This window comes from Aquarana catesbeiana, linkage group LG02 (genome assembly GCF_042186555.1).
Source record: "Aquarana catesbeiana isolate 2022-GZ linkage group LG02, ASM4218655v1, whole genome shotgun sequence".
In the NCBI taxonomy this organism is placed as follows: domain Eukaryota; kingdom Metazoa; phylum Chordata; class Amphibia; order Anura; family Ranidae; genus Aquarana; species Aquarana catesbeiana.
Window position 1 is genome coordinate 125,206,298 of NC_133325.1, and position 13,769 is coordinate 125,220,066.

The 13,769-nt window shown below is 42.1% G+C and overlaps 1 protein-coding gene across 3 annotated transcripts in view; it reads left to right on the plus strand.

Annotated features, from left to right (window-relative positions):
• SACS (sacsin molecular chaperone) overlaps nucleotides 1-13,769 on the plus strand; it is a 143,193-nt gene that overhangs the window by 90,708 nt on the left and 38,716 nt on the right. For all 3 annotated transcript variants that reach the window (XM_073613437.1, XM_073613436.1, XM_073613438.1), the window contains exons 5-8: nucleotides 3,805-3,890; nucleotides 4,117-4,228; nucleotides 5,068-5,214; nucleotides 11,169-12,651. In XM_073613437.1, the coding sequence (XP_073469538.1) occupies nucleotides 3,805-3,890; nucleotides 4,117-4,228; nucleotides 5,068-5,214; nucleotides 11,169-12,651 (1,828 nt within the window). The remainder of the gene's footprint in view (nucleotides 1-3,804; nucleotides 3,891-4,116; nucleotides 4,229-5,067; nucleotides 5,215-11,168; nucleotides 12,652-13,769) is intronic.

The window sequence follows — 13,769 nt, forward strand, 5'->3', positions numbered from 1 at the left end:
GGCTTCTATTCCAACCTTTTTACGGTCCAAAAGCCAAATGGGGATGTCAGGCCCATTCTGGACTTAAGGGATCTGAACCGATTCCTAAGGATTCAATCCTTCCGCATGGAATCAATTCGAACAGTAGTTCCCACCCTGCAGGGAGGAGAATTTCTGGCATCAATAGACATCAGAGATGCATATCTGCATGTGCCCATTTTTCCTGCTCATCAGAAGTTTCTGCGCTTTGAGGTAGGAGGGCGCCATTTCCAGTTTGTGGCTCTGCCTTTCGGGATAGCCACTGCACCTCGAGTGTTCACAAGGATCTTGGCTCCTCCTCTGGCCAGATTAAGGACTCAGGGTATAGCTGTCATAGCATACCTAGACGACCTGCTCTTGATAGACCGGTCGGTAGCCTCTTTGAAGGGAAACTTGAGGACCACGGTCAGGTATCTAGAACACCTGGGTTGGATCCTCAACTTAGAAAAGTCTTTCCTAAAACCAGTAAGAAGACTGGAGTATTTAGGTCTGATTATAGATACAAGCCAGGAGAAGATATTTCTACCCCAGGCAAAGATCACTGCTTTGAGAGAGCTGATTCTGACAGTAAGGACCAAGAAGGGTCCCTCAGTCCGCCTTTGTATGAGGCTACTAGGGAAGATGGTGTCAGGTTGGGGAGCAGTTCTGGAACAGGCTGCGGTCCAAGGGGTATGGTCCAAAACAGAGAGGACCTTACCCATCAACATTCTGGAGATCCGGGCGATACATCTAGCTCTAAAAGCCTGGACTATCAGGCTACAGGGTTGTCCGGTCAGGATCCAGTCCGACAATGCCACAGCAGTGGCTTATGTCAATCATCAGGGAGGCACCCGGAGCCGAGCTGCTCAAAAAGAGGTGAACCAGATCTTAGTCTGGGCAGAGATGCATGTGCCATGCATATCGGCAGTTTTCATCCCGGGAATAGAGAACTGGCAGGCGGACTATCTAAGTCGCCAGCAGTTACTTCCAGGGGAATGGTCTCTGCATCCCGACGTCTTTTGGGCCATATGCCAAAGATGGGGGGTTCCAGATGTAGATCTCTTTGCATCCCGATTCAACAAAAAGATAGACAGATTTGTGGCAAGGACAAAAGATCCTCTTGCATGCGGGACGGATGCGTTGGTGATTCCGTGGCATCGGTTCTCACTGATTTACGCATTCCCGCCTATTCTGCTACTACCACGACTCCTTCGCAGGATCAGGCAGGAAAGGAAGTCAGTACTTCTGGTGGCCCCCGCTTGGCCCAGGAGGACTTGGTATGCAGAAATAGTAAGGATGACGGTGGGTTCCCCGCGGACCCTACTGGTACGCCCAGACCTGTTATCTCAAGGTCCAGTGTTCCATCCTGTCTTACAAATGCTAAATTTGACGGTTTGGCTATTGAGACCCACGTTCTGAAGAGTCGTGGGCTCTCAGGTCCTGTCATATCTACCTTGATTAATGTAAGGAAGCCAGCTTCCAGGATGATTTATCATAGAGTCTGGAAGGCTTATATAACCTGGTGTGAATCCAGAGGTTGGCATCCCAGGAAATATGTCATAGGTAGAATCCTTGATTTTCTACAGATGGGATTAGAGATGAAGCTGGCCTTGAGTACCATCAAGGGCCAGGTTTCTGCTTTATCAGTATTATTTCAGCGGCCACTTGCTTCGCATTCTTTGGTCCGAAACTTTAAGCAGGGGGTGATGCGTCTTAATCCTCCGGTTAAAGCGCCCCTAAACCCCTGGGACTTGAATTTGGTCCTGGCTGTGTTACAGAAACAGCCTTTTGAACCAATAAGTCAGATTCCTTTGGTCTTGTTGACAAGGAAATTAATTTTTCTGATGGCCATCTCTTCTGCTAGAAGAGTATCAGAATTAGCAGATCTTTCCTGTAAGGAGCCTTATTTGATTATACACAAGGATAGAGTGGTACTACGCCCTCATCCTAGTTTTTTACCGAAGGTGGTTTCTGATTTTCATTGAAACCAAGACATTGTTCTACCTTCCTTTTTTCCAGATCCCTGTTCTCCGGAAGAGAGATCTCTACATTCGTTGGATGTAGTAAGAGCAGTTAAGGCCTATCTAGGGGCAACTACTCAGATCCGCAAGACGGATGTTTTGTTTGTGCTGCCACAGGGTCCCAATACAGGACAGGCAGCGTCAAAAGCTACCATTTCTAAATGGATTCGACAGTTGATCATTCAAGCTTACGGTTTGAAACAGAAGATTCCTCCGTTTCAGATCAGGGCACATTCCACAAGGGCTATTGGTGCTTCTTGGGCAGTGCATCACCGGGCCTCTATGGCTCAAATCTGCAAGGCCGCAACCTGGTCTTCAGTTCATACATTCACCAGATTCTATCAGGTGGATGTGAGAAGGCATGAGGATATCGCCTTTGGACGTAGTGTGCTGCAGGCAGCGGTACAGGGTCCTCAGGTCTGATTGCACCCTACTTGGTCGTGGTTCCCCCCCCTCAGGTAGCATTGCTCTGGGACATCCCATCAGTAATTACTGTGGCTCTGTGTCCCGTGATGTTCGAGAAAGAAAATAGGATTTTTTAAAACAGCTTACCTGTAAAATCCTTTTCTTTCGAAGGACATCACGGGACACAGAGGTCCCGCCCCTCTTCTAATACACTATATTGCTTGGCTACAAAACTGAGGTATCCCTGCAAGGGGGAGGGATTATATAGGGGGTTGAACTTCCTGATAGGGTGTGCCAGTGTCCAATCACCAGTGATACCTATATAACCCATCAGTAATTACTGTGGCTCTGTGTCCCGTGATGTCCTTCGAAAGAAAAGGATTTTACAGGTAAGCTGTTTTAAAAAATCCTATTTTTCCTGTTTAGGAGTCTAAGAGAAAAAGCCAAATTGAGATTGGTGACGTATAAAAGTGAATCATTTTTCTTATCATAAAAAAGCACTTAAGCCCTTCTGTGCTAATTTATCACACCTTTTCTTTGGTGAAACTTTAAAAGTGGTTCTAAATGCAGAATGTGTTTTACCTTGCATTCCCTGTATTAATGTAAAAAATATCCCAGTGGTAGTATCGCCCCTTCACCCCCCTTACACTTATCGGAGTCCTATCACGATCCAACACTGTGCCTGTTTGCAGCCGCACTAATTTCTCTCTCTCTGTCCTCAAAGGACACAGAAGCAGCAACGGGAGCTAATCAGTTCTTCAATGTTCTGATTCAGTCTCCCATTTCTCATAAGAAAATACACATTTAATATGAAGTAACTTAAAATGTGAAATAAACCCTGACCTGTTAATCCCCAGGTCTTAACACACATATTGGATGGTGTGGATGACCTTTGCGCTAATTTTGTCAGCTTTGAGTGTTCTGGCAATTTTTTTATTTTTTTTTTTTATGTCATTCAAACTATTTGCAATTACAAACTATCGAAAACAGCACTGGCACATTGATTACCACTTAAAGTGATTGTAAAGTCTTGTTTTTTTTCCTATAACAATAACAAACATGTTATACTTACCTGCTCTTTTGCAGTGGATTTGCAAAAGCAATCATCCTGATTGCTTTTACACAATTGCACAGATTGCTCATGGACACTTCTGTGGAATTTCACTTCTATGAATTTACTTTGTTTTTGGAATAATTTTGTGCATGTTCATCACATCTTTGTTCATTTAGCGCTGCACCATTTGTTTTATATATAAAATAAAAATGTGTTGTGATGCAAGAGCTTTCTGCTCTCTTTATACTTGTCAGAAATATATATATATATATATATATATATTATATTATATTATATTATATTATATTATATTTTGTTTTGTGACAGGTAAATTTGGACAAACAACTCCACCACTTGTTGACTTCCTCAAGGACATTCTGAGGAGATACCCAGAAGGAGGACAAATTCTAAAGGTGACAATCCTTTTTCGTTGCTGTATGACTTGTCAGCGAGAAACTGGGATACTGATGGTAGCATGTGATTTGGGGGAACTGTGACGTAAAGGGGGAGAAACTGTAATGTGCAATGATCTTTATATAATAGAATTTACATAATGGTAGTGTTTATGGAATGCACAGAGTTGCTACAATAAACTTAATAACTTAAAAATAAAGAACTAATATTGTGTTCTTACTGTAGGAGCTGATTCAAAATGCAGAGGATGCTGGTGCCAGTGAAGTGAAATTTCTCTATGATGAAACACATTATGGCACTGAATCTCTTTTCTCTAAAGAAATGGCCCAATATCAAGGTGGGTTTGGCAGAAAGCCACTTGTGCAAACAAACATCCACATCTATGAACACATTGTGTTGAGAATTGTTTTAACTGTTGCTATATGAAGTCGCATTAGGTTTCAGATGTATACATTAGTGTTTTTTTTTTAATTTTTATAGCAGACTACTGCCTTATGGTATGTACCAGCTGGTGACTGTGATGCCATTCATAATGTGCCAGTGAGATATTTCCCCCTAGGGGATGCATAGTCACTAAATGGTAAACAAATGATGCATATTAGCATACTTACATTTTATGGGCACGGTGCTCTACCCCGTCATTTGTGGCAAGTCACATACTGCCTGTGTTTACTCCAACAAGCTGTAGCTGATTTCTTAGTATAAGTATGAGTAATATTCATCTTTACCTATGAGATATTTCTCTTTATCCCTAATTGTTTATTGGAATATCCAATTGGTTTAATATGCTCAGTGAATGCCCTGTGTAAGAATATTGCGATGCCATCAAACATGAAAAAAGATGAGTGTATGACATATGATGTCTCTTCACACCTGTCTCAGAGATCATTAATACCTTCCACTAGAAACAACCATTGTCCATCTCTGAGGCTGCATACACATTGCCAGGCCCAGTAAAGCTGAAGTGGCTTCATTGTATCGCAACTGATATGTCACCCAGAGGTTGGACATGTGCTGCTTTTCATGGTGCCTACTGCCCACGTATCCTCCAGAAATGAAGGACGGTCATGACAGAGTGACAGTAATGTACCATTTTGTGTGTGTCCTCAATACTTTTATACTAATTATACTACGTATTGAGTTATACTAACTCAATACGTGTTTTTCTGTTTTTAGGATCTGCACTCTATGCATACAATAACGCTGTTTTCACCCTGGAAGACTGGCATGGAATTCAAGAAATTGCAAGAAGTAGGAAAAAAGATGACCCCCTGAAGGTTGGAAGGTTTGGAATTGGGTTCAACTCTGTGTACCATCTAACAGGTGCGAAGCGTTTTTGGACATATAATGGTTGGGTAAACCTCTGCAGGGTATGATAATACACCAAGCCTCTAGAGCTGGCTGAAGATCAGCAAATTTCTCCAAGATACCCGACTCACACCTGAGAGTCTCGATCGGACAGAACCACGGGGCATGTATGTGAAAAGAAGGCTCCAATAGTGTTATAAAGTCTAAAACCGGCAAACAGAGAACAGAGCTACGCGCTGACGCCCTTACACCCTACGTGACCCCAGAAGTGCGGGTGACATTTGTTTTCTGTTTGCCGGCAAACGCATTACATTCAACGCTTGTGACCGTTTTATGTTTGCGAGTACCCCTTTTGGATTTTATCAATAAAAGTTTTCAAATTTATTACACTACTGGAGCCTTCTTTTCATATACATGCCGTGTGATTTTGGCCGATAGAGACTCTCAGCTGTGAGTCGGGTATCACCTATATATACTGTTTAGAATTTATATGAATTACCTTCAGTTTTTATGATCATTGTTATTTCACCTGATCACTTTCTTTTGTACATCATGTGGATTCTCACCTATATATACACTGTTTAGAATTTATGTGAATTGCCTTCAGTTTTATGATCATTATTGTTTCACCTGATCACTTTTTGCATTTTTTCAAGGACACGTAATAGACGTTTCTCTTCATTGTATATTTTGATTTTTGATTTTCACTTTGACTAGCACTACTTTTTTGTTTTTGATTTATGTCCATTATGGTTATATCACATGATCTGTCTTGTATTTAAATTTTATTTTTTCTTTAGCGCACTATACCATTTTGTATTGATTCATACTAATAAATGCTAGCACAGATCTCCCAGTCATAGTTATAAAGGAGATCACTCCCACTCCAATTGTCAAGGGCTAGTCATGTTTGCATCTTGGGAGGTAGTTAGCTGTTGGCAAAATATGGGTAGTGGCATGAATTGTGACAGGGAGAGTAATGAAAAATAGAGGGGAGGAGGAGATGTGGTCCATTTCAAAAACTGTGCAAGGGTAGAGAGTGAGTAGGTAAGGGTGTAGTAAGAGCGTGAAGAGAACTAAAAGGAGCATGAGGAGAGTGAGAGTGGGGAAAAGGGTAAAGAACCCACATCTTCAATCTCTCCCTAACCTCTGGTGTCTTCCCCAATGCTCTAAAACATGCACTGGTCACCCCCATACTTAAAAAGCCGTCCTTGCACCCTACCAATCTTAACAACCTACGCCCTATCTCCTTGCTCCCCTTTTCCTCTAAACTCCTTGAACGCCCGGTTTACAACCAACTGAGTGACCACCTCATTAAAAACAACCTTCTTGATCCCCTTCAATCTGGATTTCGCCCTCAACACTCCACAGGACTGCTCTTTTAAAACCCACAAATGACCTACTAACTGCAAAAAGCAACGGACACTATTCTGTACTCCTACTTCTGGATCTTTCAGCTGCCTTTGACACGGTTGACCACCCCCTCCTCCTCAAAAAACTTTACTCCCTCGGTCTCCGTGACTGTGCTCTTCAGTGGCTATCATCCTACTTATCCCAACGCACCTTCAGTGTCACTTACAATTCTACTTCCTCCACTCCTCTTCCCTTCTCTGTCGGGGTCCCCCAAGGTTCTGTTCTTGGACCTCTTTTATTTTCAATCTACACCTCTTCCCTGGGTCAGCTGATAGCCTCTCACGGCTTTCAATATCATTTCTACGCTGACGACACACAAATCTATCTCTCCACCCCTCAACTCACTCCATCAGTCTCCTTACGCATCACTAACTTACTAACCGACATATCTGTATGGATGTCACACCACTTCCTCAAACTCAGCTTGTCCAAAACCGAGCTTATAATATTTCCTCCCTCACGTGCCTCTTCCCCTGACTTGTCTGTCAAGAGCAATGGCACAACCATCCACCCGTCCCCACATGTCAGGGTACTAGGTGTTATCCTGGATTCTGAACTCTCCTTTCGGCCCCACATCCAATCACTTTCCAAAGCTTGCCGCCTCAACCTCTGCAACATCTTTAAACTACGTCCCTTTCTAACCAACTAAACCACAAAGCTCCTGATTCACTCCCTGGTTATCTCTCGCCTCGACTACTGCAACTCCCTCTTCATTGGCTTACCTTTAAATAGACTATCCCCCCTTCCATCATGAATGCTGCTGCCAGACTCATCCACCTTACAAATCGCTCAGTGTCTGCTCCCCCCCTCTGCCAATCCCTCCATTGGCTGCCACTCGCTCTCTAGCTCCCTCATCACCTCCTCCCATATCCGCCTCCAGGACTTCTCCCGAGCCTCGCCCATCTTCTGGAATTCCCTACCCCAATCTGTCTGACTGTCTCCAAATTTATCCACATTTAGGCAATCCCTGAAAACTTTCCTCTTCAGAGAAGCCTATCCTGCCTCCATCTAACAACTGCACTATTTTCTCCATTAGCTCATCCCCCACAGCTATTAACCTTTTGTATAACTTGACCCTCCCTCCTAGATTGTAAGCTCTAACGAGCAGGGCCCTCTGATTCCTCCTGTATTGAATTGTGTTGTACTTGTACTGTCCTCCCTAATGTTGTAAAGCGCTGCATAAACTGTTGGCGCTATATAAATCCTGTATAATAATAATAATAATAAAGAAGACACTAGGGCTTTCTATGTATACCCCTCTACAGTATGCCGCCCTCAGATAGTCATAGCTTGCAAGTGAGAGTAAGGGGTGAGCATACTGGATCCACTGGGTTTTCCATTGATAAAGAATGTGTGTATGCATTGTCAAACCTTCAGTGAATTGTGTCTTCAAAGCCCTTGCAATAGTTTGGTAGCTAGTAATACATAAGTGGCCAATTTTATTTATACATTTTGGGGCCTAGTTGGAGAGGCAGGTTTAAGATGGAAAAGTTCAAACCAAGAATTAATCTCTTTCAATGGCACACTTGGGTTGGTCTGCAACTCTGTGACATAGAAAACTTTGTAGGAAAATAACAGTGGGTAATATCTGCCGATTAGCAGGGGAATAATTTTTCTCAAGTGGAAGACCTCTTTAAAAACATAATGTCTAACTAAAACACGTTTTCTTGTTTTGGTTGGAGTAGGCATAGATAAGAACTTATTCATTGATTTCCTATTCTCTTGGGCTACGTTCCCCTTTTTAAGCCTCATGTACACAGGACAGTTTTGCAGCGACTTCTAGGTGTGTCAGGCCTTTTTATTCCTGTCTCTAAAGTCCCCTACATGTTAGCCTATGTGTCCATGCACACATAGGCTTTTAGCAGCATTTAGAGTCAGGAAACAAAAACCCCACTGTCACTGTGTGCAGTAGCAGTAGAGTTTTGGCAGAAAAAATGCTTGTAAACGTGTGCAAACGTGTGTTAACGCTAGGCACGTTTAGCGCTTATATGTTCATTTCACTTGCCAGAATAAATTATTTTTGTGGCCAATGAAAAGAATTAACACCAAAGCTCTTGACGCCTGTAAACATGCCTAAATGCTTGTAAAAGTTTTAGAAAAAAGCGTCAGGCTTTTTTTCTGCCAAAATGCTGCTGCTGCCAAAAGGAAAGGCTTCTAAGAGAATTTGCAAAGCGTCCTTTGTGCATGAGGCCTAATGCCCTGTACACACGGTCGGATTTTTCAATGGAGAAAGTGCGATCGGATTGTGTTGTTGGAAATTCCAATCGTGTGTGGGCTCCATCTGACTTTTTCCATCGAAATTTCCGACACACAAGGAGCAGGCTATAAAATTTTCCGACGACAAAATCCGATCCTTTAAATTCCGATCGTGTGTAGACAAATCCGACGCACAACGTGCCATGCATGCTTGCTCAGAATAAATTAAGAGACGAAAGCTATTGGCTATTGGCCCATTTATAGACCCAAGGTACGTGTTTTACGCCACCGTGTTCAGAACGATCGGATTTTCCGACAACTTTGTGCGACCATGTGTATGCAAGACAAGTTTGAGCCAACATCCGTCGGAAAAAATCCGATGGATTTTGTTGTCGGAATGTCCGCTCAATGTCCCATCGTGTGTACAGGGCATTATTGTTCAAGTGACAATGGGTTCACCAAAGTAGAGTAGGGGTATGCTAAAACCTCTGTTACTGTTTTGTGTCCCTATTCTGAGATTTTCCTTTACATCCTCTCTGGTGAAAGCATCATGTATAGTTTTATTTTTTTATTTTTTTTTATTTTTACTATTGCCTCTAAATGTGGCAGAAAAGGTAGGGAACACTAAATCTCTTATAATTTTTTATGTGGAGCACAGTGCATTTTTGGCAGTGGTGATGGATTGTTGTAAATTAGGAGCAGTAATGTAAAAAAAAATGGAGAGAGAAACTTTAGAGGGAATAATAGTAAATGCAATCCTATATTATTAGAAAGAGACAGAAAAGGTAGGAGTACAAGAAATTATACAACATAAAGATCCACAGAAAGAAATTGAAATATTAAATATGAAAAGAAGATAAATTAAACGTTTTTGGTGAAGGGTACAGAAACATTTCTGCAGCATTGAAGGTCCCAATGAGCACAGTGGCCTCCATCATCCGTAAATGGAAGAAATTTGGAACCACCAGGACTCTTCCTAGAGCGCGCCGCCTGGCCAAACTGAACGATCGGGGGAGAAGGGCATTAGTCAGGGAGGTGGCCAAGAAACCGATGGTCACTCTGACAGAGCTCAAGTGTTTCTCTGTAGAGTGGGGAAAACCCTTCAGAAGAACAACCATCTCTGTAGCACTCCACCAATTAGGCCTGTGCGGCAGAGTGGTCAGATGGAAACCACTCCTCAGTAAAAGACACATGACAGCCCGCCTGGAGTTTGCCAAAAGGTACCTGAAGGACTCTGACCATGAGAAACAAAATTCTCTGGTCTAATGAAACAAAGGTTGAACTCTTTGGCCAAAATGGCAAGCATCATGTCTAGAGAATACCACCAGGCACCTCTCATCACCTGGCCAATACCATCCCCACAGTGAAGCATGGTGGTGGCAGCATCATGCTGTGGGGATGTTTTTCAGTGGCAGGAACTGGGAGACTAGTCGGGATCGAGGGAAAGATGAATGCAGCAATGCACAGAGACATCTTTGTTGAAAACCTGCTCCAGAGCGCTCTGGACCTCAGACTGGGGCAAAGGTTCATCTTCCAACAGGACAACGACCCTAAGCACACAGCCAATATAACAAAGGAATGGCTATGGGACAACTCTGTAAATGTCCTCGAGTGGCCCAGCCAGTGCCCAGAATTGAACCCAATTGAACATCTCTGGAGAGATCTGAAAATGTTCACTGACGATCCCCATCCAACCTGATGGAGCTTGAGAAGTCCTGCAAAGAAGAATGGGAGAAACTGCCCAAAAATAGGTGTGCCTAGCTTGTAGCATCCTACTCAAAAAGAGTTGAGGCTGTATTTGGCCAAAGGTGCTTCAACAAAGTATTGAGTAAAGGCTGTGAAAACTTATGTACATTTTTTTTATTTTTAACAAATTTGCAAAGATTTCAAACCAACTTCTTTCAAGTTGTCATTATGGGGTATTGTTTGTAGAATTTCGAAGAAAATAATTAATTTAGTCAATTTTGGAATAAGGCTGTAACATAATAAAATGTGCAAAAAGTGAAGCGCTGTAAATACTTTCCGGATGCACTGTACTTTCTAAAATTAGTTTTGAACTTTCCTCCAGTTAGTTTGAGGTCATGTCCCCGTGTTCTTGATTTTGGTTTCAGAATATGCCCTCCTGAACCTTATTCACCCCCTTGATGTATTTAAGGGTTTCAATCATGTCTCCCCTTTTCTTTCTTCATGTCTTCCCTTTCCCTTCTATAGGTGGTTCAAATTTACGCATTTGCTTTTTAATTACTCATTGATTTGTGCTTACAAGATGAAATATTTGCCTGTTTTTGAACTGCTAAAAAAATTATTGTTGCTTATCTATATCTGATGAAGATTTGTTTCTATTTTTTTTTCGTTTGCAGATGTTCCCAGTATTTTTAGTGGAGATCAAATTGGGATTCTGGATCCACACCAGGTACTCTTTGGACGCCACGAGTCAGGCCAGTGTTGGAACATTAAAGAGGACAGCAAAGAAATAAGTGAACTCGAGGACCAATTTGCCCCATTTGTTAACATTTTCGGAAGCACTAAAGAAACCTTTACAGAAGGTCATTTCCATGGAACCTTCTTCAGATTCCCTCTTCGTGTCCAACCCTCCTTGCTAAGTAGCAATTTGTACAATAAAGAAAAGGTTCTAGAACTCTATGAATCCTTCAGAGCTGATGCAGACACTGTTCTTCTTTTTCTAAAGAATGTCCAAAAAGTGTCTCTTCACGTACGAGAGGCAGATGGCTCTGAAAAGCTAATTTTCAGGGTTACGGCTAGCGAGAACAAGCTTCTGAAACATGATAGACCCAACTCTATTAAGATTCTTGGGTCATCAATTGATAGCTATTGCAAAGGTGTGCCAAGTAATAGTATAACTTGTGTTACATATCATGTAAATATTGTTGTTGAGGATGAAAGTGTCAAGGAAACGCAGACTTCCTCGTGGTTGGTATGCAACAGTGTTGGAGGCCGAGGCATATGCAATGAATTAGATTGTCTTGCTGATGACCTCAAATTTGTTCCTGCTATTGGAATTGCCATGCCTTTATGGAGCAATGGTGAGGAAAAGGGAGCTGAGGCACAGTTTGTTGGAAGGGCCTTTTGTTTTCTTCCTTTACCTCCAGGAGATGAAAGTAAGACAGGTCTTCCAGTTCACATCAGTGGTTTCTTTGGTTTAACAGACAACCGTAGGAGTATCAAATGGAGAGAACTAGACCAGTGGCGGGATCCTGCTGCGCTTTGGAATGAACTTCTTGTCAAGAATGTTGTCCCAAAAGCATATGCCACTCTTATCTTAGAAGCCATTAAGAGAATGGAGACTGAAGAGAATCCAGATTTCCCTCTGTCTGCTGAAAGAATCTACAGAGTGTGGCCAGAGGTGGAACAAATTAGGACACACTGGAAACCCATCGTAGAACCTCTTATAAAGATGTTATGCCAGAATGCAGTGATTTTCTCCACCAAGAAGTGCTGGTTAAAAGAATGTGATGTCAACTTTACTGAGATAGATGAAAGTAAAGAGTACACAAAAACCATCCTGAACTACCTCCAGAACTCAGGGACTCACATTGCCAGGGTTCCGAAAAATGTTGCTGCTGCATTCCAAATCCCATTAAATAGTTCTAAGCCAGTGAAGAAGGTCACCCCTGCTCTTGTCCGTCAGGTGTTGAGGAAATGTGCACATAAGGGACCTAAACATGAGAAGCTTCACCTACTTGAGTTTATACTCAGTGATGAGAACTACAGTGAACTTATAGGATTAGAAATGCTTCCTCTGCAAAATGGGAATTTTATTTCTTTCTCTTCATCTGTATCTGATAAGGATGTTGTTTACATCACCTCCGAAGAGTTCCCCAGGTATAATTATGATATTAGCACTTTTTGTGTTATTGAATAGTTTTTTTTTTTGTTTTTTTTTTTAAAGTTTAAACTTTTATTGCATACTTCAGCAAGACAGTAAATCTTACAGAAAGGAAATAGTGATACAAAACTTAGAGGTGCATCCAATATCACAGTAATTGTAGAGCAGGATGAGTCACAGCATATTTTAGGTACAAAAATGGCAAATAAAGATAAAGAATACCCGACACATAATAAATGGTGGCATTGAGTGCCGGTTCACACTAGACGCGGCACGACTTGCAGGTCGCCTCACCGAGGCGACCTGCACACGACTGCCGGGGCGACTTGCAAGACGACTTCTGTATAGAAGTCTATGCAAGTCGCCCCCAAAGTAGTACAGGAACCTTTCTTCTAAGTCGGAGCGACTTGCGTCGCTCCGATTAGAGCGGTTCCATTGTACAGAACGGGAGGCGACTTGTCAGGCGGCTAGGTCGCCTGACAAGTCGCCCCCGTGTGAACCGGCTCTGAGTTACATTTTTTTGTTCTGTTTACCTGTTCTTGTTTTGGTTCACTTTGTCAAAACAAAAAACACAAAAAAAACAAGCTTATAAATTGCCCCTGCAGGATCAAGCAACATGTTCATTTTAAGCTGCCCCTAGGAGCTGCTTATATTACTCCTCTCCTCACCTCCCCTACCACCCTCTGCCACTGTGAGCAAGGATTGCATGCCACATGTAAGCCAACAGGTATTGGCCTAAACTGATGAAGAAATTAGTTTTTTTTTTTTTTTAAATTGGGGGAATATTTATTATAGCAAAAAGTAAAAAAATATATATATTTTTTTTAAATTGTTGCTCTTTTTTTGTTTATAGCGCAGAAAATAAGAACAGCAGAGGTGATCAAATACCACTAAAAGAAATCTTTGTGGGGAAAAAAAGGAAGCAAATTTTGTTTGGGTACAGCTTTGAACGACCGCGCAATTGTCAGTTAAAGCGACGCAGTGCCAAATTGTAAAAAGTGCTCTGGTCAGAAAGGGGGTAAAATCATCTGGGGATGAAGTGGTTAAGAAAGCACAAATGCATCTCCTAAACAATATGTGAAATAATTTCATAATTTTCTTTTTTTCTCGCTTA